The sequence below is a fragment of the Medicago truncatula genome, chromosome 7 (genome assembly GCF_003473485.1).
Source record: "Medicago truncatula cultivar Jemalong A17 chromosome 7, MtrunA17r5.0-ANR, whole genome shotgun sequence".
In the NCBI taxonomy this organism is placed as follows: domain Eukaryota; kingdom Viridiplantae; phylum Streptophyta; class Magnoliopsida; order Fabales; family Fabaceae; genus Medicago; species Medicago truncatula.
Window position 1 is genome coordinate 1353836 of NC_053048.1, and position 26401 is coordinate 1380236.

General features: G+C 31.3%; 1 protein-coding gene and 3 long non-coding RNA genes across 5 annotated transcripts; 2 read left to right on the top strand and 2 right to left on the bottom strand.

The window, feature by feature from the left end:
- Positions 1–2591: 2591 nt before the first annotated feature.
- Positions 2592–4979, bottom strand: LOC112416228 (uncharacterized). Its single transcript, XR_003006518.2, has 2 exons — positions 4615–4979; positions 2592–3020 (listed from the first exon to the last, which is right to left on the bottom strand). It is a non-coding gene; the product is annotated as an uncharacterized lncRNA (long non-coding RNA).
- A 2661-nt stretch (positions 4980–7640) lies between these two features.
- LOC25497409 (uncharacterized) lies at positions 7641–9349 on the top strand. Of its 2 annotated transcripts, none has more exons than XR_003006840.2 (3): positions 7641–8119; positions 8225–8321; positions 9032–9349. It is a non-coding gene; the product is annotated as an uncharacterized lncRNA (long non-coding RNA). The 2 variants fall into 2 exon arrangements; XR_003006841.2 differs by having other exon boundaries at positions 7661–8119; positions 9037–9321.
- Positions 9350–15875: 6526 nt separating this feature from the next.
- On the top strand, positions 15876–16533 carry LOC112416470 (uncharacterized). The gene is made up of 3 exons (XR_003006962.2): positions 15876–16000; positions 16104–16204; positions 16336–16533. It is a non-coding gene; the product is annotated as an uncharacterized lncRNA (long non-coding RNA).
- Positions 16534–22362: 5829 nt separating this feature from the next.
- LOC25497411 (heat shock cognate 70 kDa protein) lies at positions 22363–24507 on the bottom strand. Its single transcript, XM_039827397.1, is given in 4 exon segments — positions 22363–23146; positions 23149–23710; positions 23712–24040; positions 24268–24507. Coding segments are annotated over 4 exon segments (1890 nt in total). The 5' UTR covers positions 24488–24507; the 3' UTR covers positions 22363–22367.
- Positions 24508–26401: the final 1894 nt, after the last annotated feature.

Consider the following 26401-nt stretch of genomic DNA (forward strand, 5'->3'; position numbering starts at 1 on the left):
TTCTTAAAATTAAAAATATATTAATCATAAGCACTAATTTACCACTCTCAAAAAAATTTGAAAGATTTCTCAATTTCCCCCTATATTTTTGTCCCCCCAAAGCATTTTCTTCCTCTCCCTTTCAAACTCGCAAATAAAACCTTAAAAAATAGAGTGATAAAAAGTCCATGGTTTGATCATCACTCCCTATAGAATACAAATACTACACTTGTCATTTAAAAAAAATAAAAATCAAACCCTGAATTTTGTGAGCATGGCTTATTTATAGATACAATTTTTGCATAGCCTTGAACTATAGTTTTAAACAGCATGTTATACTAATTAACTTAGGCACTTAAATGTCCAAACCATAGGAGATTCGACAGATGTATTTGGAAAAAAAGGATGTGACAGTTAATAAATAATGATAATGTAAACATCCATTTTGATCACATGCTCAAGGATAATAATTTTTATTTATATGTTACCTCCATGACAGTAATATGATAATTTTTGCTTAAAAAAATTGAAGTGCAACTGATATTTTTCATCCTTTAATGAATAAATAAATATATCTTCACTGATTGATGTAGGAGAAATCAAAATCACACCAACAAATCGACTAGAGTTGCAAGATCATGATTGAAATATGTTGATCTTCTTTTAGTTTCGGGCATGGAAATAGCAATGTATCTTTGAATAATTAGTGTTGTAAAATCAATAAAGTAATTGTGCTTTGATAATTATTATACTCATGATGATGCATAGAAATGCTACGTGAATCATTCACACAATCTTGTGTGCCATTGTGTAAGCTAGACTACCTTTTAGTCATTCTGCGTGCCAAAACACAGACTCTCATAACAAATATTTAGATATTTTTACTAGTATATAATAAAAAATTACTAATGTATGCTACTTTAATCATTAAATTATTATTGTTCCACAATTTTTAGTAATAGTATTACTATTATTATAGATGATATGGTGTGGAATAAATGGCGCAGGTTAAAAAAGTCTTAAAGGACACTTAGAATTTTTGTTTTCACGGCTGAAAACTTTCAAATTGGAATTTCCATGAAAAGACAAACAAATCAATGATGAGTTTTGTATAAAAGATTATGTTATAAACATTATTAAAAGAATCCAAATTATAAAGTAGGTTTGAAGTAGCTTCTTTACAATTATTTATACTTATCTTTATAAATATTCCACTTGCACAAATGTTTGCTATAATTTATCATAAAAATATTGTTATGTCTCTTTTGTTTCTTCCTTGGTACACCTTGTGTTAGGAAGGACATTTTGATTTGGTAATATATTTCATTTTAACCTCTTCAAAAAAAAATATAATAAAATAAATTATAAAATATTGTTGAGTATGATACGACCGCATTAAGGAACTATGCGGTCTCAGGGTCGTTAATCCTAAAGAGGTTACACACTTATTCACTAGTTTGTAGTGGGGGTCTTACTCTCTCATAAGTAATTGAAATAGAGAAGAAGAAGAAGAATCTTACGCACTCATTCGAAATGCTCTCTTTTACCTATGAATCTTATAAGTACATCAACATACCCTATCTTACCTTATTAGTTCTACAAACGGGTAACTCTATATCGTTTACCTTACCAAGGAGAAAAGAGTAAAGTTACTCTGCAACATTGAATTAGGGTTTCGTCCTATTTATAAGTTTAGACATCTTTCTAGGTATGTCACCTCCCTAGGTCTAATGAAAGCATTAAGACCTTTGCATAATAAAATTAAACATGACATGTAAAATAACAGAATAAAAGACTTCATTAAAAAATTAATCCAACAAAATAAAATAGAGGTTCATTTTAGAACCCTTTCAATTAGGGTTTTGCTACTCATGGTAACTAAAGAAAAATTACAAAAGAAATAAAAGATACACTATAGACTAAGGTTTAGGAGATAGACGATCCTCCCATGAAGCTTCTAGCACTTGCCTTCCTCTTGAATTGCTTCGTTCTAAATGAATCTATGAATGAGAGGAGTTGTTTTTATAGGTTGATTTCCAAGCGGTTTTAGGCTGAAAATCTGGGATTTTTCCTTACACTCGTGGAAGAAAAACAACAAAAAGATGTTTTCTCCCCGGAAGCGCAACAGCACACCCGAAGTGTGACCCTGCAGCTGGCAATGCGTTTTCGCCTTTTTCAACGTCTTTATTAGTGTTTTCTCCCACCAAACTTGTCTTGGGACTTGGAATAGAATTTCTCCTTTTTGTAATGTTTTCAAAGGCCTCTTGAATCTTCATCATGGTCTTCCAAAATCCTATTGAGATGTCTTGATTTGCCGACTTGCATTATTTTGCAGTAATTACATCAAATACATCTAAGAACAGTTTGGTTTTGAGGAAACTAGAATTACATGACTCGAAATGAAAACAATACAAAATGTCACAAAAATCATAGAAAATTATTCTAAAACTCCTCTAAATTAGATCAGAACATAAAGAAAATGTCTAAACGTAAAATGACCTGTCATCAGATGCAAAATAGAGAACTTCAATAATTTTGAAGAAATGTAAATTGACATTGAAGTAAATTGAGTTGCAAGAGTACAATACATGTACATATACAAGTTATGAAAGTAAAAGCAGAGAAAAAACTCTTTAACTAACTTTATGTCAAGTAAACTGTCTGCATGACTATAGTTAGAGTAAGTGTCTAATACCCATTGCCATCTATTTGTATAGCATTAAGGACAGGTGAGAGTGATACACCCCTTGAACTTTTTTTTTTTTTAAAAAAATAAACGATATTCATTTATTCAAATTGATAGAGTACATCGATATAATACAAATCCAAATTCGCTAAAAACAAAAAGGATGAATCTGTGAACAAACTCATAGCATCCATGTTAATAGCATAAAATGGAAAAGTACATATGCCTACAACTATGACTAATATGACTATATTCGTGTCTCCAGAATACTCATATCTCCGGATCTGCAACGTTGACGACGCCAAAGTCATTGTCATTGTTCGGATCTGCACTTGCTCAAAGGTAATCTTTCAACCTGAATCAAATAAACACCGCACTAAGACGGGAAATCAAAAACACACCGCACAAAGACGAGAAATCAAAACAAACAGAGTCGTTCAGAGACGACGAAATCACAAAAACAAACGAAAGAAAACAAAAAATATGTGAAATCACTTATTCAATTAGAATATAATGAAAAACAATTCGGATGGGTGATTTTTTGGTCAAAATGGACCCTAAATCACCCATCTGAAAAGAATAAGTAGAAGAAAAGGGTGACAACTAGGGTTTGAGAAGGAGAAAAGAGAGAGGAATAAAGGGGGTGAGAGGAAGAAAGAAGAAAATGACTATACACCCCTTGAACTTTTTTTTTTTTTTTGAGAGAACCCCTTGAACTTTTTTTTTTCTTTCAGAAAGTATACGCATAACTGTAGATGAATATTAATCCATTTCTCATCTTTGACCAACACATTTCTAGATGAATATTCTTGTTAAGAAAATTCAAAGTGCTATCATATGTTTATTTTCTATGAAGAATGTCAACACTACAACTTAAAATGAATACCATCTATTAGTGCATATATAAACTTAAGGAAAACATTTACAAGATTTAACTTAACGGATAAAAATACTGAAATTGTTAGGTCGGACATTATGAGTGGGAATTAAAGGTTTCAAACCTCATATTCTCATATTCTCATATTCTCCACTCATATGTGTAGGTCTCTAATGACTATTGTTATTTTGTCTATCTAAAAAAATGAACTTTAGGGGAACCAATCAGGAAAAAATTGTTTTGATAGTAAAACATATATATTTAACGACTAGTTTTCGGGTTTTTGCCAATTCCATAATTAAATTAAAAATGTGAAACTATATAGGTTGTTAAAAAAAGTTAATATACATTTAAATTTTTTAATAATTAAGTTATGAAATTGAGAGAAACAGATGATGCAAAGTATAATGAACTCTATGTTTTTAAAGAAATGACGAGCTCTCCCTAAAGATATATTTTGTAAAAAAAATGGTAATATATAAATTCCAGTAAGAAGAGGTACCAAATAAATTCCTTCATTGTTTTTTGAAGGAAAATTCCTTCATTGTTGTAACCAAAAAAATAAAATAAATTTCTTCATTGTGACATGTATTAATTAAGGCAAATTCTATGGTACACCCAATAAATTTGGGTGTATCGGTACACTAAGTCGTAAAATTAATAATAAATGAGTTGTTTTTTTGAAGAAAAATAATTATTTTCTATCATTGAGAACTAAGATAATTAAATTTTATTTATCAAAAGCTTCGACGAAATAAAACTTAATTTTTAAGAATTTTTATTACTCATAACAATGAATATTGATTATTTTTTATGACAAAATGAAATTTTTTTAATACGATCCTTATAAACAATGAAATGATGTTTTTTCTTATGAAATGATGTTTTCTAAAATATAAATATTGACAAATACCTTTTTATTTCATTAAAGTGATCATTAATTTATATGTTTTGTGAAACAAGAGTACCGGTACACTCAAAATTGTGAGTGTACCATAGAAGTTCCCATTAATTAATAGTACCTAATTGTTATAATTATTCCCTTTGTAAAAAATAAATAAATAAATCTTACAATTATTCCCACATGTACTCCATCTCTATTGCTTTCTCTGAGAACCGAGCCATTGAGGTTTTTTTTTTTTTTTTTTTTTTAACATATTGAATTTGTGGAATCAAGCATTATTATCTTGCAACAAAACTTCAATTTAACAGAGCCTATTCTCCTAAAAACTAAAAGGTTAAACCAAAAAATAATAATTACATATATTGTTAGCCGTTCAATATACAGAAAAAACCTCTTAATTAAAGTTGTTAATTAGTTGCTTCTTCTGATATAGTTGGAGCACTCACTCACTCACATACTAGAAGTGACAACTTAGAAAGTAGTATATGGTAAAGTTAATGCCTCTTCTTGATGCAAGTTTGATTAACTCTTCAATTGAATTGACAAGCCACTTGGTGACCCTAGAATCATGTTTGCTAGTGGTGACCAACCCATGTCCTTTTACGGATAAAACGGATGCATAAACACTATGGTGAGACAAACAAGAATAAATTATGGAAGTGTTTTCTTTTGTAAAAAAAATAATAAATTATGGATTTTATTTAGACAAACATTAGCGGCAAGTTTGTTAGATCATTAAAACTACTTTGATTAATAATCATTTTTACATTCCACAATTTTTTTTTCTTAAAAAAAAGTTGTTTGAACAAGGGACTCTCTTTCGCAAGGCCAAGAAGTTAACTTATAGTTTATAGCAGATAGTTTATAAACTAATCTGACAAAAAACGTCCCGTTTGATAATGATATTTTCACCAGGAGCTTATAGCATATTTTACTAGATTATAATTTATTTTCTTTCACTTCCACTTTTTTCCTTAAAATTGGTTCAACATTCAAGGTTCTAACCCTCAAAATTAAAATAGATGATCTTCTAATTTACTACCAAACCAACATTTACCAATAAAAAAACAAAATATACTCCTTGAACGTCCCAACTAATGTTGTTAAGAGTCCAAGTTAAATAAGATAACACATTAGTGTAAATTTACAAGTAAGAGTAGTTCTCACCTTACAAGATGTTTCGTAGAGGTTAGTTAACCTTAACCCAAATTTTATAACGATATCAGAGTCGGTTTAAGATATGTTAGGCAACTTGTTATCATGTTACCTCTACCAAGCCACTCCGATTACTCTCCATGTCCGGTGCTTGAATTAATGGGGTTGGGTTAAAAATCCAACCTTTTTTTTCAAATAATAGTTATTTCGTTGAATAAGATGTTTGTTCAACCAACAACATATATATTTAGATGCTTTATCGACCTTCTATGAAAGGGTTGCAAATGAATTACACTATCATCTGTGATTAAAAGTCTTACATTAGATGAATAAATAAATATAAATTTTTAAGTGAATATCATTCTCGTTTTACAAATCGGTTTTATATGTTGAACTAGACCCAACCAAAATTTGAAAACATGTTTATTATAAGCCACAACTTTCAAATCATAAAATTATGATACTTGTATGTGGTGATCGACACCAATTTGCAAATATAAAGTGGGCGAAGTGGACAAGCACTTATATGTTGAAGATGAGAATGAGAATGAGACTTGCGTGCCAAAGAGAATCTACTACAAACATGGATCGATGGAATTTGTTGTTGTAATACATTGTCAAGATTGTACTTCCTTCTGTACCAAATGGAACAAGGTTGTCAATCTAATCAAAGTGACTCAATTCTGCACAAAACTTGCTTCTTTTTTTTTATTTTTTTTTTTATGGATAAGAATTTTCATTTCCCGATTTCGTATTATGCATTTAAATATGAGAAATAATATTTGTACAATCATTTTTTGATAATTTTTTGTGATAACTTTCTTTTTCATACTTACATTATGTTTTTACTTTCTCTCTATTGCTTTAATTTTTGTGTCAATACCACTTTTTCTTTTCAAATTTATGATTGTATCAAAAGTTATCATAAAAATGGTTGTTCAAATAACACAACTCTTTAATTATTTCAAGTGGTTAATAAATTCTTGTTAAAGATGAATCATTTAGAAGAATCTAATTTGAAATTATAATTTGAACAATTATTGGTAATGCTTCACTTAATAATAATAATAATAATAATAATAGTAATAATAATAATAATAATAATAATAATAATAATAATAATAATAATAATAATAATAATAATAGATCTATACCTATAATAACTTTTGATATTGATAAAATGTATATAATAACATCTAAATTGAGCTTATTTTTCAAATAGATTAATTATTATGTATCAATAAAAAGAATATACTTGATTAAATTACAGGTGTGCTATTTGAACAATCATTTGCATGACAATTTATGAGACAGCCACATATATACAAATATATATATATATATATATATATATATATATATATATATATATATATATATTTTAGTACGAAAACAAAAAGAATGAAGAGAAAGAGAAAGTAAAATTATAATATCTTTTTCTTTTGTGGTGGTCAGAGCTCGAACCCCGGATCTTGCATATATTATGCATTGTTCCTATCAACTGAGTTAAACTCACGATGATAGTGAAATTATAATATCAATATGAGAGATAAAGTTATCACAAAAATATCGCAAATTAATCGTACAAATATCATTTCCCATTAAGTTATAGGCAAAGACCCATTAATTTATTTATCATGTTTATACACTTTATTAATTTATTTATTTTCTTGGTAAGTCCTTATATATCTTGTAAAATGTTTACAAGTTACCTGCCCAAAAAAATTGTTTACAAGTTACCCTCTTGATATTGTATTAAATTTGACCATAGAAAACATTTAACTTATGCATAAAATGACTCCACCTCATGGATGTATTGTTCATAAAACTAAGTTTTCATTTGTTCAATACTACTATTACTCTTTTGAGATTTCCCCTTGTCTATCATGAAAGGAGATAATATTAATAATAATAGTAATAATAATAATAATAATAATAATAATATTTTTTCGTTGTTGTCGTTTTAGTTAATTTTAGTTTTACTTTGGTTTTTTATTTTTTTTCGATTCATTTTGATTCCTAAAGTTAAAAACACTAGATATTTTGATCTCTTAAGTTTTATTTATTTCATTTCACTCTCTTAAATTACAAACATTATGCACTTGCATATCAAAACAAATATTATACACTTTGTTCCCTTGAATTATAAATATTACATATATTTTGGTCCTTTAATTCAATGTCGTTAAGAAAAAAATAAACTCAAATGTTCAACAACATTTTTATGTGAGATCTTTAGTAAGACTTAGCGATCGATTTAGTGAGTTAAAGGGACAAAACAACATATCAAAATACTTGAGGGACATTTGATAACGATTCTAATTTTTAAAAGGTTTTCTTGCAATTCTATAAGCTTGTTGTTTTCTTATTAATATAGTTTGAGGTTCTTTATACTATATAAAGTATGATGAATTAGTTTGTTGATTGTTATATGCAAAACAAAATATGACTACATTTTTTAAGTCTGTGTATACTATGATCATCTTGCTTCTCCTATTTCTTTTTGTAACAAATGCGAGTAAGTGTTTCTCTCTTCAATTTCATGCATGTTTCATTTTTGCCCTTATACATTATACTTCAACCCTTTTTAATAATTTTCTTTTATTATTGTTTTACATTACAGCTGCTAATTGTACATCTACCGTCAATTGTGTACATACTCCGTGTATGTCACCTACCTTGCCTTTGTGCGTGCAAGATGAATGTGTATGCGTTTAACAGTTAAGTCGAAATATATAATAGGTTAAATATCACTTTTCGTCCTTTTAGTTTGATAGAATTTTCAAATTAGTTTTTTAAATTTCAAAAGTTTCAATTAGGTCCTTTTAGTTTGAGAGAATTCTAAAGTTAGTCTTTTAAGTTTCAAAAGTTTCAAATAGGTTCTTTTAGTTGATAAATTATCACCGTTACCCCTGCTGTCAGTCTCCGTTTAACTGATGTTGATGTAGCCGTTAAGTTGTTGACTTGGATCCAAACACTACTTTTTAAAAGCTCCAGGGTGTCAAAACGCTATGTTTAATGGTCACAAATGTTCATTTATAGTGCTAGAAAGACAACTTCTAGCAATATTAAACTGCATTTATAGTGCTAACGTTTTGATCCAAGTCAAGAACGTAACAGCTACATCAGTATCAATTAATTATTAACTAACGGCAGGGGTAACGGTGAAATAATTTATCAACTAAAAGACATATTTAAAACTTTTAAAACTTAAAGGACTAATTTGAAAATTCTATCAAATTATAGGATCTATTTAAAACTTTTGAAATTAAATGACTGACTTAAAAATTCTATGAAACTAAAAGGACCAAACTTTGTATTTAGCCAGGTCTTTTGAACCTATAATTTTATTTGCAGCAACTTTCATTACTCTTCTGATTTTGCTCACACTTTGAACTATATGTTTCTGACCTTTTGATTTATTTGACAGGACAGGTAGATCTACTCAAGACAATACTTCATTCAAAAATAACTGTATTTTATATTTTCCAATGTAAGACAATACTCCCTCCGTTCTTATATGTAGGCACCATTTGTCTTTAATAAAAGAGTGCTTAGATATAGGGACGAAGAGAGTATTTGCAACCAATGGTAACACGTATCCATTAATTTTGTGTGTGGTATCAATGATCAATACAATTGCAAAAATTAGCAACAACTCTTTGGAATCTGGATGCATCCAAAATATATATATCTCTCAAAAATCAAAGGTTTCATTTATATTCTAGGACCTTTCAAAGTTGATCAATACGTACTTTGTTCTTATAAATATGGGTGATAATAGTTAGGTTGCTCTCATTTCGGTCTTTCAACGAGATAAATACATGTCTCGGTGCAACATTGTATTTTGTCTTGTCATTAACCATTTTTTTCGTTCATCTTCATTTAAATGTTCAAATAAACGAATGATTTTTCGAAGTATCAACTAACTCAATCAAGACCTAAGTTCGCGTTACACTTGGTTTGAGCCTTTGAGAGGATAATTTCCAGCAGGGCATACATACAATGAGCATGACCTAACAAATTATATGAATAATTTCCACAATCCCTGTCAATCTTGCATAAATCGTAGAAAGAGTACTGCTACAACAAAAACAAAGGAATAACACGAATTCTAAAACTTCGACATTACATAGCAACATACTTAAAGGAAGCATGACCAGCGAAAATTTGCATGAATCATAGTGTTTGTAAGAGTGTCCTCTTGCAACCTCTTGAAACCAAAGCAAAAATACATGGTACATCAGTAGAAGAGCAAGCATTACAGGCAAAACTTGTAGCGTAGTACTCGATCGTGCTCAGTCCATTTTAGAGAATGAACTCAGTTAAGCAAACAAATCTCTAAACTCAGTTAAGCAAATTGTATGCCTCTTGCCTGTAACAAAAAATCTTCCCACACTTGATACATCATAATACTACTTAATTTATATATCGTTTGGAATTCATTCCAACTAATCAATGATTCTGGGAGCCAGTTGATGATGCAACCCTATTAACATCGTTATGGAGGGTTATCCTTATACGTGGTGGAGGAGAAAATGGGCAGATAGAGAAGTTGAGCAGAGATTGGATAGAACGACGGTTGGAACACCAAGTGTGTTTGTGTGAATTGAAAAATTATTATGTCCCATATCCGGTAGATTATACACACAATATTAGTGGGCAAGACTTACATACGGTTCCATACACACAGTTCAACCTGTGCTTCATGTAATTTTGATTAAACGGCATCGTTTAAAACAATTAAGGAGGTGTTGGTTGGCACGTGATTTAGCCAAATTTAGTACGGAACAGCATACACAGTGCGTAGGTCATTGTACATAAGTAATTTCCTTTAATTAATTGTATTTTTAAACTTTGTTTCGGTGCATGCGTCAGCATACGCTTGGCATATGTCAGCATATGTTGAACACATGCCTGCGCCCACCCGCCCTAGTCAGCTCTCCATTATTGTGTTATTTAAAGAGGAAAGATCAAACCATTGATTTTGTGAACGGTCGAACGATCTCAGTCATTTGATCTGTAACCGATCTTTGGCTCCTCTACTATATAAGGAGCTTAATCCTATCACTTCTACTCGCATCAAAAGTTCTCGAGTTGTCAAAAAAAAAAATTCTCTCTTCTCCCTCCTTCAGCTTGTGTTGACAAACTATTCATTTCTTCTCCCTTTTTATATCCCGTCGTATTTAAAGAGTGTTCTTAAGAACTTAGTCCCTTCGAGATATAATGTCCTTCAGAATTAATAATGGTCTTAAGAGCATAATCCCTTCAGCAAAACTTTGTCCCTTTAAAAATAAGAGTATTTTTAAAATCATAGTCCTTCTTAAGAGCATAGTCCCTTCGCTAAAACTTTGTCCCTTCGAAAATAAGAGTATTTTTAAAATTAGAGTCCTTCTTAAGAGCATACCCTTCGGTAAAACTTTGTCCCTTCGAAAATAAGAATCATTTTAAAAATATAGTCTCTTTAAATACTTTATACCCTTGAAGAAGTTAGAGGTTAGAATGGTGGAAACACAATATAGAATGGTCTAAGTACCTTATCAAAATGGTCCTAGTACCATATTAGATGGTCTCTGTACCATAATAAAGTGCTATCAATACCATAATAGAGTGCTATCAATACCATAATGAAGTGGTCTTAGAACCATATTTAAAGGTGTTTTTTGGAACGGATCCTACAGTGCAGTAAGACATCGATACAATTGTAGCTAGCTGGAAGTTTTATCTTGAAGGCGTTGTGGTTGATAGTCTGCTTGCATAATTTTGAGTAGTGTCACAAAACGTCTTAAAGAGAGCGACCTATTCTGCGATTCAACCTAGTAATCTCTTCGGTGACTGAAAATATTTTTAACTAATTTTTTTACTAGTGTTTCAACAATTTTAAGACGTTTTCTTCTATATAGTGCCTAAATTTAAGAACAAAATTTCTCCTTATGAAATTTAGACGATCTAACTTGTCTTATTTTTTAATTGGGATTGTTTAGCTTATCTTCGGATTTCTGATCTCAAGAGAGTAAAACTCACTATTAGAGCTTATGAATGTGCATTCACTGGGTATGTTAGTAATAACAAAGCATGTAGGTTTTTGACATAATGCTAAAGTAATCATAGAATCAAATGATGTTGATTTCTATGAAATTTAATTCCTGCTTAAATTAAGAAATAGTGGGGGCATTACAACTGGTCATATCTCAACGATCAGAAGCAGTGATGAGAACATTGAACCAGATGTAGCGGAACCTCAGAGGTAGGAGAGCACAAGTTTCTAAAGAGTATGTGGCTAATTACATGGTATGTACATTAGAAGAGGATTCAACTATTCTTCAAGAAGCATTGTCTTCCTTGAATGCTGACTTATGGGAAGAATTCATAAAAGATGAGATGGATTCTCTAGAGACTAACAAGACATGTCATTTAAAAGACTTGCCTCCTGGTTTCAAATCAATAGGTTGTAAATGAATTTTGAAGAAAAAAAAAATTAATTTAAAACCCGATGGACTTGTTGTTAAATACAAGGCTCGACTTGTCGTGGGGTTGTTGTGTAGGGTTTGTCACTAGACCTAGTAATGAGCATTGGCAAGATATTGATAGGGTGTTAAGACACCTAAAAATAACCATGAATCTTGTATTACATTATCAAAGGTTTCCTGCTTTCCTGGAAGGATACACATATGCAACATGGAACACTTTGTCAGATGATTCCAAAGCGACCAATGAATATTTAATTTTGATGGAGAAGTTGTTTCTTGGAAATTTAAGAAATAAACTATATTAGCTCACTCTACTATGGAGTTTGAGATGATAACACTAGCAGCAACTGGTGAAAGATAGTCTTCTCTCTATGATGGGTAAGCTTCCGTTAGTTAAGTTTGTGGTCCATGACATGTTTATCTATAGATTCAAAATCTAAGATTGGCATGTCCCTTCCTTAAAACCATTGACGAATGAATTAGGAACTTTGTATATATAGTCTGATAGCATTGGTTCTATGAGGTCTTTGTGCAGCATTACCAAGATTAATGAAGTTGATCGTCTCAAACTTTGTTATGAATTAATAACTAATAATAATCAATGTTCCAATACTCTTTATACGAGATTCTTCATCAACAATAACCTTGAGTAGGGTTACATTAAATCATCCATTTGGCTTTGTTTAGGAAAGATGTTGATGGTCATCTTAAAGAACAGTTCTCAGAAGCTTGGAGATGGCAACAACGTATCAATAAGGTCTAACAAATGGTTGCATAATAGAATTTGTGATGTTATTGACATTGAAAAGACTAGTATTTCCTTAGTTCAATACATAGTTGCTGATTTTATCAAAGATGGTGAGTGTGACTTACCTGACATCATGCTGGATAAGATCCTTTGAGTTTGTTCTGATATTATATATGACTCACTATGCTTATTCCTTCTAATCCTATTGTCGATTCTAGGGTTTTGGATAGTTCCAAATCGGGTAAGTTGGACTTTAAAGAGCCATATATCGGTCTTTTCATTTTCTCTAACAGAGTTTCTTGGGGTAGAAGTATTTGTTCTCAGTGTATTCCTCATTCCAAATCGTTGCATATTTGGAAGTTCTCCATAATGACAATCTCAGAAAAAAAGGGTTTTATCATGGTTTCATATTGTCCCTGTTTCATATTGTCCTTGATGTGAAAAACACATTGAAATAACATATTTGATACCTCGAATGTGCTAACATGGTTGGGATGTGTTGGGTATTACTTGATGTCTATGCACGCTAATTTTACTTTATAAAATAACATAAGTTGTATGAGGTAATGCATATATGTCATTTTTCTTTATTAAGATAATTTAATACTAAAATCAATAGATGTTGCTACATCCGTTTTTAAATAAATGTCGCATGTTAACAATATACACTATTCATATAATTTACTTTGGTCATATTTTTTTTACTAATATATAAAGACAAATGTTGGTATATAAGACGTTATTTAATTTGTCTCAAGAATATTTTTCAAATGTCAAGTTTTTATAATTTTTTTATTATTAATAATTAATTATACTAATCGTCGAAGTTGTGTATTGGCATGTCTGATGTGGTCAACTCCAACATATATTTAAGAACGGATAGAGTACATGACAATAAACAAAGAGTATAACAAATACTATGAGAACCATTTTTAAATGGCAATTTTAGTTTTTTTTGGTTTGTAAAAATTGAATAGCAAGTCAATAAATAAGGAAGGCAATGTAAAAAATTTCAGGAGATGCAAGCCAAATGTTTATTACACACGCGCGCACACACAATAATGGGGTGCCCATTTGTTTGCTCTTTTCATTAGCTAATGCGTATAAATGACGAACAATAATTTTTATAATTTTTTTTCATATTGTAATAAATATACTTATCTTTTTTACCCCTCATAAAAAATACTTATCTTTTTTAATTACACTAAGAATATAGCAAATATATTTGTCAAAAAAAAAAAACAAGATAGAAAATATAATATAAATTCTTATCTTTTTTAATGACACCAACAATATAGCATTCTTATAAGTAAATTTGTTAAAGAGTATAATTGGAAGTGAAAAAATCAGTCTATAATCATATATTTTCTTTATATACAGTATAGATATAAAAATAGATTTAGATAAGAATCTGAAGGTGAGAAAAACACAAGAAGGGGAGGTTGAATTGTGTTAGCTTTTTCTTCTTTTTCTCCTAACTGAAAATGCAGTTCAGAAGCAGATAGAATTCTACTTCTTAAGAGAAGTTCAGAACTAATTGCAGTGGATAAAACAGAGAGAGAGAGAGAGAGAGAGAGAGAGAGAGAGAGAGAGAGAGAGAGAGAGAATAAAGACACAAGCAATTTATACAGGTTCCTTCCACAAACCGGAAGTCAGTCCTGTCCCCCTTGCACTTCCAAGGAGAGTTCACTATGTAATATCTGATTACAAATGCTAACTACTAAACTTAGTAAGAGACTTCAAATTGCTCAAACACAACTGCAAGAGACTTCTTAATTCTAACAGAATTACAAAGAAAATTGTTTGAAGTTGAACACTTGATATACAATTAGTGGTGTTCACAATACAAATCAGATACAGACTCTAAAGACTCTAGAATTCCTAAGATATAAGCTTTGATAAGAAATTCTAAGTGAACTTTGAAGTGGAGAACAATTTCAACAGAGTTTTGGCTTAGCTAATGCGTCGTATTGTTCTTATGAAACTCTGAGTCTTCACTCCTTTATATAGAGGTGTGAAAGAGACGTTGAATTGCCAGCACATTCAAAATAGAGTCGTTTGAAGCTTTTGATTAATCACCAATGATCCTTTGTCTGATATGGTTATTGTCCTATGAAGGATTAAATTCAAATGCGTTCCCAATGTGAAGAAACATTAATGCAGGCAGAGCTGTTTTTCTTGTCTTGTAGTAGAGACAAAAACAGAGTAGTGGAGATAGTGGTTGTACACTTCGTACAAACGTACTATGTCAACGCTCTTTGAAGAATAAGCATCCAATGCCTTTCAAAATAGTTGTTGCTATACTTTTCCAGTCTTTTGCAATTTTAGTCGAGTTTGAATCCTTGAAACAGCTTCTGATGAACTTGCTTCTGATAACGTCATCACTTCAGGAGCACTTTGTCTTCAGGAGCACTTCAAACTTTAGGAGCAGTTTTTTTCAGACGCTTTAAGCTTCCCTTTTTGTTGAACAAAAATTAGCATATCCAATTTATAATTTGTAATACTTTATTATCATCAAAACTCTTAAGAATTATTATTGTTAAACACATTTTATTCCAATAGAATCACTTGCTTAAAAAAAGATATGAATCATAAAATTGATATGAATAAATCGTTGGATAAATCATGAAATTTAAACATTTGATATTGTATTAAATTTGACTATACAAAACTTCTAAACATGTATAAACATTGGATCACCTCGAGGATGTATTATTCCTAACTCTTAAGACTAACTTTTCCTTTGTTCAACCCTACTATTATTTTTTTAGAATTTCCCTTGTCTATCATGAAAGGATAAAAGAAAATAATATAATGATATTGCCATTAAATTACTCCCAAAAAAATAATGTCATTAAAAAATAAACTAAAATGTCCAACAATATTTTATGTGAGATCCTTAATAATTAGATTAAGTGATCAATTGAGAGAGTTAAAGGGACAAAACAACATGTCAAAATACTTAAGAGGCATTTAATAACTACTCTGATTTTAAAAAGGCTTTCTTGCAATTCAAGTTTGTTTTTCTTATAAATATAGCATGAGGTCTTTTATATTATATAGTGATAAAATAGTTTGTTGTACGTTACATGCAAAAAAAGGAAAAAAATGATTAAAATTATCAAGTTTGTGTATGCTATGACCTTCTTGATTTTCCTATTTCTTTTTATAACTGACACTGGTAAACTTTCTCTTCTTTTCATTTTCAAAGTTTCTTTTAATTTTGACCTTATACATAATCATTCGACCCTTTTTAATAACATTTTATTTTTTTTACATCACAGCTGGTGAGTGTATTACTTTCCTCGATTGTTTACATCTTCCTTGTATGCCAACTGAAACGCAGCTATGTGTGGATAAAAAATGTATCTGCATGGGTTTAACAGTTAAGTCAAAAAATAATTATATTACTTAAAAGCTTATGATTTTGTTTGCATGTCATAGTGAATTATACAACTCTTGTGATTTCTCTTGCACTTTAAATTATATTTCTCTGACCTTTTAATTATTTGACAGGCCAAGCAGAACCTCTCAAGATAAATACTTTAGTTATAAATAATTATTTGTCTTAATTATTTTGCAATGCAAACAAAATAATGTATATTGAATACAGTTCCTTTTATTTTATATAGTTATGTGTATCTTTTATAATATACATATATATATTAAATAAACTAGAGATAATATAAAATACTTGTGTCATTAGATGAATTATATATTTGAATGGATTAGATGAATTATATATTATTGCTTTAGTTTATGTCATCAAAATGGAGTATGCTTAGGGTTATTCTTCCAAACGAGTTATTCCAATAATTTTCATATTCCACTTAGAATAATTAAAATATCGAAACTATTAGGTCCGACATTGTGACCAAGTTCAAACTTCAACTCTTTCTCTTTATATATCTAAAAAATAAGACCAAACTAATATAATAGCTAAAGAAATGATGGTACATACAAGTGTAATATAAATTGCCTAAAAAAACAAGCTGGCTTAATAAGTTTAAGTCATTTGATATACTTGAAATGACACGTTAAGCTGGTTTTGCCTCTGATTTAAAAACACATGATTAATAAGTGTTGAACTTTTAAGTCATTTACTCAACACATATAAGAGTAGCAAACATTATTAAAGTCAATTCCTTTTGCTTATTATTACATGAACAAAATGACACAAGTAAAGACACTAGGCACCAATAGTAGTTGGTTACCCTAATTTGTAGGTAAGCTGGTTAGATTGGCGGTTACTTGCATGAGAAGTTATCTAAGAAATAGTTAGATCAAGGCTTCTATATACACAATGTATGAACAATCATTGTTCAATAAGATTCGATGAATAATATTCATCTATTTGATTTCACTTTCTCTCTCAAACTCTCTCAAAGTCTAATATCATAATGTGGTATTAGTCGCAAAATCTCTTGATTCACCTTCAATCTTTGATGATTTTTTCTCTGTTCTTCAATTATTTTCTTTGATTTTCTTTGTAAACTCTGCAATTCTTCTTCATATTGCAGTTTTTCTTGCGTTTTCTCACGATCCTTATGCTTGTTTCTTTGAATTTTTCTCATCTTCATCATGCCAACACGCGTGAATGTTATTCGAATTCGACCTTCAATGCTAATGTAGATTTTGTGTACCACATTTATCCCAGCAAGGGCCCTAACTATGTGGTAAGAATTCTGCTCTACACCCAACTGTTTTTGCTCGCTCTCAACTAGCGTGAGTTAACTCATGCAGGGGTATTTTTGAAATTTCAGTTAGGAATGAGCAAAATGTGTTGGGTAAAGAGCAGAATTCTTGTGGTAATTACACCTCAATTGAATGGTCCAAATTATCTTTCTTAATTCTCCCACCCCACAATTCAGCTCTAACACCCCAACAAACCTTTTTAAATATCCCTTTGAAAATAATTACTAGAACCCATTCTCCTCTTCACTTCCCTCTTCTCAAATCGCACACATGGTTTACGAATATTAGTGTGGTGAAGTTGAATGGTCTGAGAATATTGATGTTGGTGAACATACAATGATCTCGAAAGTCTAGGTGATTCGAGGGGTTGAGCAAATAAAATGACAATGATATCTTGGCATAAGGTTATACTATAGAAAATTTCTTTTTGACATAGGAAACTTCCTATTGACACAAGTAATTTACTAAAAAACCCTCAGCGGTAGTTAACTACCGTTGGAAGAACCACCGACAGTTAACTGCCGCTGGGACTCAGCGGTTGTTAACTGTCGTTGCTTTTTTCCCCCCAAAACCAGAAAACCCCTACCTCTCCTATTCACTCATCACCTTACCTCACCATTACCATACCTAAAAAAATCCCATTTCAATATTTTTTGTGTCAAAATCTTGCTTCCAAATCATTGTTGATCGATTGCTAGGACGTTTCTACACACAATATGCATCAAAGAACATGTATTACAACGTTAAAATCCATTACATTTGATTGATTTTTCTGGTTTTCTTTTTGTACTGTCACGAGCTATAGCGGCAATTAACTACCGCTGGGTCTGAGTGACTGTTAACTGCCGCTGGTAACTTAGAAAATTTTGAAAAATTTTCAAATGGCAGTGTTACTGTCCAAGAAAAAAATTCCACAATTTTTTTCCTTTTGTTTTTTTGGTTTGTTTATGTTATTATATGATATTAGATACATGTTTATTAATTAGTTTACAAATTATATGTTGTTTATTTATGGATACGGTTGAGAATGCGGATGATGATCCGGGTGATCTAAAACGTAGTGTTGTCGATTCCGTTAAGGTTGAACCTTCCATTAAGGTCGAAGCTTCCGTGAAGGTTGAAGCTTCCGTTAAAGTAGAAGCTTCAAGCATCAATTCTGATGTTTGTAAACTTCGTGACAACGAAGTGGACACGGCTCATTTCTTTTCGACACGAGATACATGGAAAGATAAAGAGGAATTGCTTGGTTGGGTCCGTCGACAAGTAAATAGGGCTGGATTTACGGTTATCATTAGAAGATCTTGTGAAGGTAGAAATGTTATGTTGGAGTTGGTTTGTGAACGGAGCGGCGAGCACAAATTACCGAAGACAAAAGTGAAGCATGAAGCAACAGGATCAAGAAAATGTGGGTGGTTGTTCAAGGTGTGTGGATATATCGTGAGGGAAAACAATGCTTGAAAATTGGCTATTCTTAATGGTGTTAATAACCATGAGATGGTGCGGTATGTAGCAGGGCACCTTCTTGCCGGAAGATTAATGGAGGACGACGAGAAGATTGTACATGACTTGACCGATTCTTCGGTGAAACCAAAAAATATTTTGACTAATTTAAAGAAGAAAAGGAAAGAGTCCATCACAAATAACAAGCAAGTCTACAATGAACGTCACAAATTCAAAAAGTCAAAAAGGGGTGACTTGACGGAGATGCAATATCTAATCTCAAAGTTGGAAGAGAATGGATATGTTCATTACGTAAGAGAAAAACCGGAAAGTCAAACCGTTTAAGACATATTTTGGACTCATCCAACATCGATAAAGTTGTTTAACATTTTTCCAACTGTTTTGATAATGGATTCCACGTACAAAACCAACTTGTATAGAATGCCATTTTTTGAAATAGTTGGAGCCACCTCAACCTATTTGACATATTCGGTTGGTTTTTCATTTATGACGTCGAAGAAGGAGGATAACTTTACTTGGGCTTTGTAAATGTTGCTTAAACCTCTTCAACCAAATAGTGATATGCCTAAGGTGGTAGTGACCGACAGGGACCCGAGTATGATGAAGGCCGTAGCAAATGTTCTCCCCGATAATAGTGCAATACTTTGTTATTTCCATGTTGGCAAAAATGTTAGATCAAGAATCATCAACGATTGCAAAGTTAAACAAAATGTTGTTGTGGTGGATGGGCAAAAGAAGATTGTCGACGAGGAGAGTCATAGTAAGTTAGTTGATACCATATTTGATGCATGAGAAAAATTGGTTGAATCTCCTACTCAAGAGTTATATGCGGGTAATCTAGTGGAATTCCATGATGCTTGTAAGGATCATCCAAAGTTTCTTAAATATGTTAAAACTACCATTTTGAATCCTTTTAAGGACAAACTAGTGAGGGCATAGACGGACCTTGTGTTACATCTTGGGTGTAGGACCACGAATAGAGTTGTAGGAGCTCATGGTGTGGTGAAGGAATATTTGTCCACCTCCAAAGGTGATTTGGGTACTTGTTGGCAAAAAATAGATGAGATGTTGGCAAAGCAATTTGGAGAGATACAATCATCGTTTGGTAGGAGTATTACGATCTTGGAACATAGGTACAAAGATGTCACTTTGTACTCCGGGTTGGGGGGTCACATGTCTAGACAAGCCATGAACTTTATTTTTGTGGAAGAAGCGCGTGCTAGGAGAACCTTGTGCATCGAGAAGAAAACTTGTGGTTGTGTTCAAAGGACGTCGTATGGCCTTCCTTGTGCATGCTTCATTGCTATGAAAATCCGTCACAACAAGCTCATTCGATTGGATGAGATACACCCGCATTGGCATAAGTTGTATATGGGTGAAGAAGAAAGTAATGAAGATTTGTTTTCGGTCACGAAGGAGTGGCGTGGTATCCAAGAACGTCTCGAAAGAGTTCCGTTCCAAATGAAACTAGAAATCAAATAGGGTATGCGGAAAGAGTCCCAATTATGTTTGATGACACTCCGGTTAAAGGAAACGGAGAATTTGAAGATGTTCTGGAACATTTAGATGATTTGTTTTTGTTAGATGAAATATGACACATTTTGATTGGTGTTAATCCATTTTTTGATCGATACGCGCCGACATATTTTTTGGGATATATAATGTAATGATCAATTTTTTAGATGATATGTAACTAACCTTTAACAATATATATATATATATATATATATATATTTGAGTTTCATATTTATTAGTAATTATTGTACATTATGTGTAATGTGTTGCATAATGTGGAAATTTTGACGAATTTCAAACAATTGTGAAACGTTAACACATTTTCGGTTTTGTGTAATGTTACCGAATAATTGATAACCTATGAAATGTTGATGTTTGTGATTGCTGGATGTTGTTGTTTCGGTTTGATTTCCTCCGGAATTGCCGTTTGAAATTATAGGTAAAACATGACAAATTTTCTGGGCTAAACCAGTGCAGACTGCACTGGTTCTGTTAACTGGTGTGAACGGCAGTTAACTGCCGCTAGGTTCCAGCGGTTGTTAACTGTCGGCGCTTCTTCCAACGGTAGTTAACTACCGCTGGAGGCAATTATATACATTATTTGTGTCAATAGGAAGTTTCCTATGTCAAAAAAGCAATTTTCTATACTATATGTTCATGGACTCTATGGATGACCTTTTGTGTGCAAAAGTTGAGGCTTTCATAAACAATTATACAAATTCTTCAAAACAAAACAAAAAAACAATTATTTGCATGATCTCAGACGACGGGTCGAAATGGCTTAAATCTCACATCAAGGGAAGATTTATCACTTTTAACTTTGTTTTCATCAAAAGACTAAATATGCATTTCAATTAATTCCAAAACAAATATGTATTTCAGGATTTAATGAATAAGCATGATAAACTAGACCTATTACACACTAAGGTTTATGCACTCAACACGCAATCTAGTATTTTTTTTGAGTTAGAATCCTCTCTATTTGTTCAAAAATAAAAATAGAAAATTAGTGCCATTTGTATAAAGAGATAGACACAAATCTTTGAAAAGAAAAATTATAATTGTTGAATCTATTATTTACTTTTGTATCTATTTCTATTTAGTTGGTCCCAAATTCAGATAAAAGGAGAGTGTTGTGTTATAAGTAATCGACATTCAACTTAAAATTTTGTTAAATATATATGTATGACATAGATCAAGCATATCATACTAAGGGTTACACGGTTTTTAATCTCTTGGATCCATTTATGGTGCAAAACGATAAAGCGATGGTTGTAAATAACCAAAACAAAAATTAGTTAAGCGTAATAGAGATGAGGATTTTTTTTTTTTAAAGAAAAGAGATTAGGATGTTATGTTGGATGTGTACTAATACTAGACATGATATGATTAAAAATAACAACATTGGATAGAGAGTTGAGACAACATACCTATAGTAGATAAAATGGTGGAACCTAGACTCGTGTGGTTTTTGCATGCAGAGAGAAGACATGTGAATTTTGTACTAAGGAGAATATTTCAAATGTGTAGAGGAGTTAGATCACTAAAGATAAATGAAGACCTGGAAAACTACAAGAGAAACTAATAAAAAAAACATTATAATGTGTTTTGATCGATGTAATTGACCCACGTAGTAGGATAAAACTTGGTTGTTGTTGTATTTCTTCCATTAGCGTTGGAAAACAAGGGGAATGCTAGCATCAGTCGAATTAACTAGAGCACAAAAAGCCTGAAAAGGATCTTGATCTGGAAGAATGATGATTTTTAAATATGCTACTCAAATTAGAATAAGAAAAGAAAAAACCAAAAACCTAAACTTCAATACTCTATATATGTTTAAGAACTTCCAAAATCAAGATATCCATTGAAAAGAGATCCTAAAAAAAAGATTTGGGTTTATTCTCAATGCCAGTATTGACTACAAGCTTTTCCAACAAAATCTCCAGCTCCTTGAGATGATCCTCAACAACATCTATTTTCTGCTGTTTGTTGTTATTCTTATCAAGCAAGCTTGTTGTGACGGTAATTGCATTGTTGATCTTTTCCCTTTCTTTACGGGAGAGATTTAAATTAACATCCTTCTTCTTTAAGGCATTCTTCACTTTGTAAACACAATAATCCAAATCATTCATTACTGTGGCCTTCTTTAAAAACTTCTTATCTTCCATGTGGTATTTCTCAGCATCTGCAATCATTTTGTTAATTTCAAATGTTGACAATCTTTCTTTTTCATTGTTGATGGTGATCTGATTCGTATTTCCTGTAGATATTTCCTTGGCAGAAACTGTTAAAATGCCATTTTCATTTATAGAAAAACATACCTCCAAGGGGGTGCCACGAGGAGCACCTCGACGGATAGAAAGCTTGAACGAACCAAGCAGATTGTTGTCTTGCGCTCTTGCTCTCTCACCCTCATAAACACTAATCAAGACAACACCAATATCATAATCATCAGCAGTTTTAAATTCTTTTGTCTTCCTGACAGGCACGGTAGTGTTCCTTGGAATCACCACACTCATGACATGATCACCTACTGCGATACCAAGTGACAATGGGGTAACATCTTGCAGCACCAAGTTTGGGACATTCTTGAATCCTTTGCTTAAAATAGCAGCTTGAATAGCTGCACCATAAGCAACAGCCTCGTCGGGTTGATACTCTTGTATAAAACTTTCTCCGGGAAAATGTCTTGCAATATATCTTGCACTTTGGGAATCCTAGACGAGCCACCCACAAGAACAATATCATCGATATCACTCATGCATATTTTTGAATCGCTAAGACAACTCTCAACGGTTTTTGTACACTCATTAAAAAGATCCATATTAATTTCCTCAAACTTGGCACGAGTGATTAATGAACAGAAGTCGATTCCCTGAAATAAAGAATCGACCTCAACGGTGGTGACTAAAGCAAAAGAGAGTGTCCTTTTTGCCCTCTCACACGCAATTCTCAACCTCCTTAAGGATTTCTGGTTACCACTAATGTCCACTTTATTCTTCTTTCTGAACTCCTCTACAAAGTAGCTCACCATTCTATTATCAAAGTCCTCTCCTCCAAGGTGAGTATTTCCACCAGTGGCTTTTACTTCAAAGACATCGCCCTTGATGGTAAGGATAGACACATCAAAAGTACCACCGCCAAGGTCAAAGACCAAAATATTCCGTTTACCATCACAGTCACTTCTCTTGTCAAAACCATACGCAATAGCTGCAGCAGTAGCTAGGTTCATTAATTATCTGAATGACATTAAGGCCAGCAATTGCACCGGCATCTATGGTGGCTTTTCGCTGAGAATCATTGAAATGTGCAGGCACAGTAACAACAGCATTTGTCACTGGTGACATTAGATATGTCTCTGCAATTTCTCGCATCTTCGTAAGGACCATAGATGATATTTCCTCCACGCAAAAGTGCTTCTCCTGACCCTTGTACTTAACAACAATCACGGGTTTGTCATTCACACCGGCGATGACCTTGAATGGCCACAACATCATGTCTTTTTGAACAACTGAATCACTAAACTTCCTACCAATTAATCTCTTAGCATCTGAAAAAAAAATTATCAATAGTTAGTTCTCATCATTCGTTTATTTGTTGAGTTAACATAGCAGTTGCATATCATTCATGAAAATCTTTATCAATATATGATTGTTAAACAAATGGTACCTAAATCATTTTCATTATGATAAACAAATACATTATGATAAACTTGTAAAATGGCAACAAACGGTGCCTAAATACGTTAATTGGTAGAGAATACAAAGAGAAATTTACCAAAAACAGTATTTTCAGGATTGGTTGCAGCCTGATTCTTAGCAGCATCACCGATCAACCTTTGATCATCGGTGAAAGCAACAAAAGACGGTGTTGTTTTGTTGCCTTGGTCGTTGTAGATGATCTCTACTCTATTGTGATTCTCCAGCCACACAGCAACACACGAATAAGTAGTTCCAAGGTCTATTCCAACAGCACGTCCTTCGTACTTTATCGCCATGATCTTTCAAATAATCAAAAGAAGCTGAAAGAAAGAAAAAAAACTCACAAAATTTGTAGCAACTTAATTTTAAAACAATAGTCTTTTTTGTGTTTCCGAAAACTCAAGCATCTACGTTTATAATATATATAGGTCACACAGAAAATAGGGTTTACTTTTCAAGCAAAGTTCGAGTTTGATTCAATCTGATATTGCATGCAATTGATCCAATCTTATATTATGAGGTTGTTTTTTTGTTACATATTATGAGGTTGTTAAGTCTACTTCAACTTCCCCCTGTTACTTCTCTCTTTAAAAACTATCAATCAATAGTCAATAGTATAGTATAAGTTTATTCTAAATATTTTATTATTATTTTTAATTTCTAAATCTAATATTTTATTCAGCATAAATATCTCAACAAACTTTATATATAAACTTTGATCTTATTTTATTTAAGTTTTTAATTTATTTTTAATATTTATTTAGCATAAATATCTCAACAGCTGAAAGTTGATAGCTTATAGCATATACCTGATGGCTTATAAATGATGACTAGTAGCTGATAAGCTACTTGAAGTGTTTTTTTTGCTTACATGTTTGGTGTCTTAATAAATATGCTTACAACGTTACTCATTATATTTTTAAAATTTTATAATCCTCTTATTCTCTACTATATCTCAACAAATTACTCATTATATTTTTAAAATTTTCTAATCCTCTTATTCTCTATTAGCAAGAAAATGGACACTTCACGTGCCCGTTTTTCCGCTCTTTTTATTGCGCTGACGTTTGAAAATTATGAATGGTGTTTTTTTTATGAATTTTTTATTTTGATTAAAACTAAAAATATAAATTTTTGTTGCTTCCAAGTTATAACAAAGCAAAATAATCATAATTATCTATTTCAATGACACCAACAATATAAAAGGTGTAAGTTGAGTGATAAAAGCTTGACTTTGTAACTTCAACAAACATTATTCAAATCTCACATGAATAGTTGTAAAATGATCATTAGTGCCACAATTATTAATAATAAAATTAAGGAATAAATTCAACATAATTTCAATTATTTTATAATAATGTAATTTTTTCTATAAAATATTATTTTACACAACGGTATTTGCAAATATTTTTAAATACCTTAATATCCATTGATATTCGTATAGAAGATATTCATATGAATGTGAGAACGACATAAATATCATCTTCATCAAATAGAGAGGGCTAACTACTATCTATACCCGTAGACATCCATTATCATCAGTGATAATAGTAAAGTAACATCGACAACAATATATAACAACAACAATAAAATAACACTTCCCTTGAAAAGAAATAGTCTCAAGGTATAAGAAAGAAAGAAAAAAATACAAAGAATAATACAAACCTTACAACAATTGATTCAAAATTCCTTAAAAAAACAATTGATTCAAAGTTAATAAATGTTTATTTGACATTCAAAATTGTTGCAACAAATTTTTGTTAATATATAAGAAAACAAACATCTAAGAAGAACAAATAAAAGAAACATTGATAAATTTAGCTTTTTCTGTTGTTGTTTAACAAAACAAAATGTTCGATGTCATCTCTTTTTTTCTTATATGCAACAAAGCATAGTAAAATAAATCAAAACATACTAAAAAATAAATGAGTATATTTCACTTTTTATTCTCAGTACAAAAAAGAAATACTCATACAAAAAATAAAGAATAATGAGATGAAAAAATAACATAGATAGATATTATATAGTAGGATAAAACACTAATAAAGAAAATAATTGAAGAGTGGTGGGGAAAAAGAATGCAAGATAAAACGATAATAATTTTTATGGAAAAAATAATAAAATATATTACAAATTAATAAAAAAACACGTAAAAAAAATGTAAGAATAATATAAGTGGTTAGTTTTCGTGAAGAAAAAAAATTAAACAT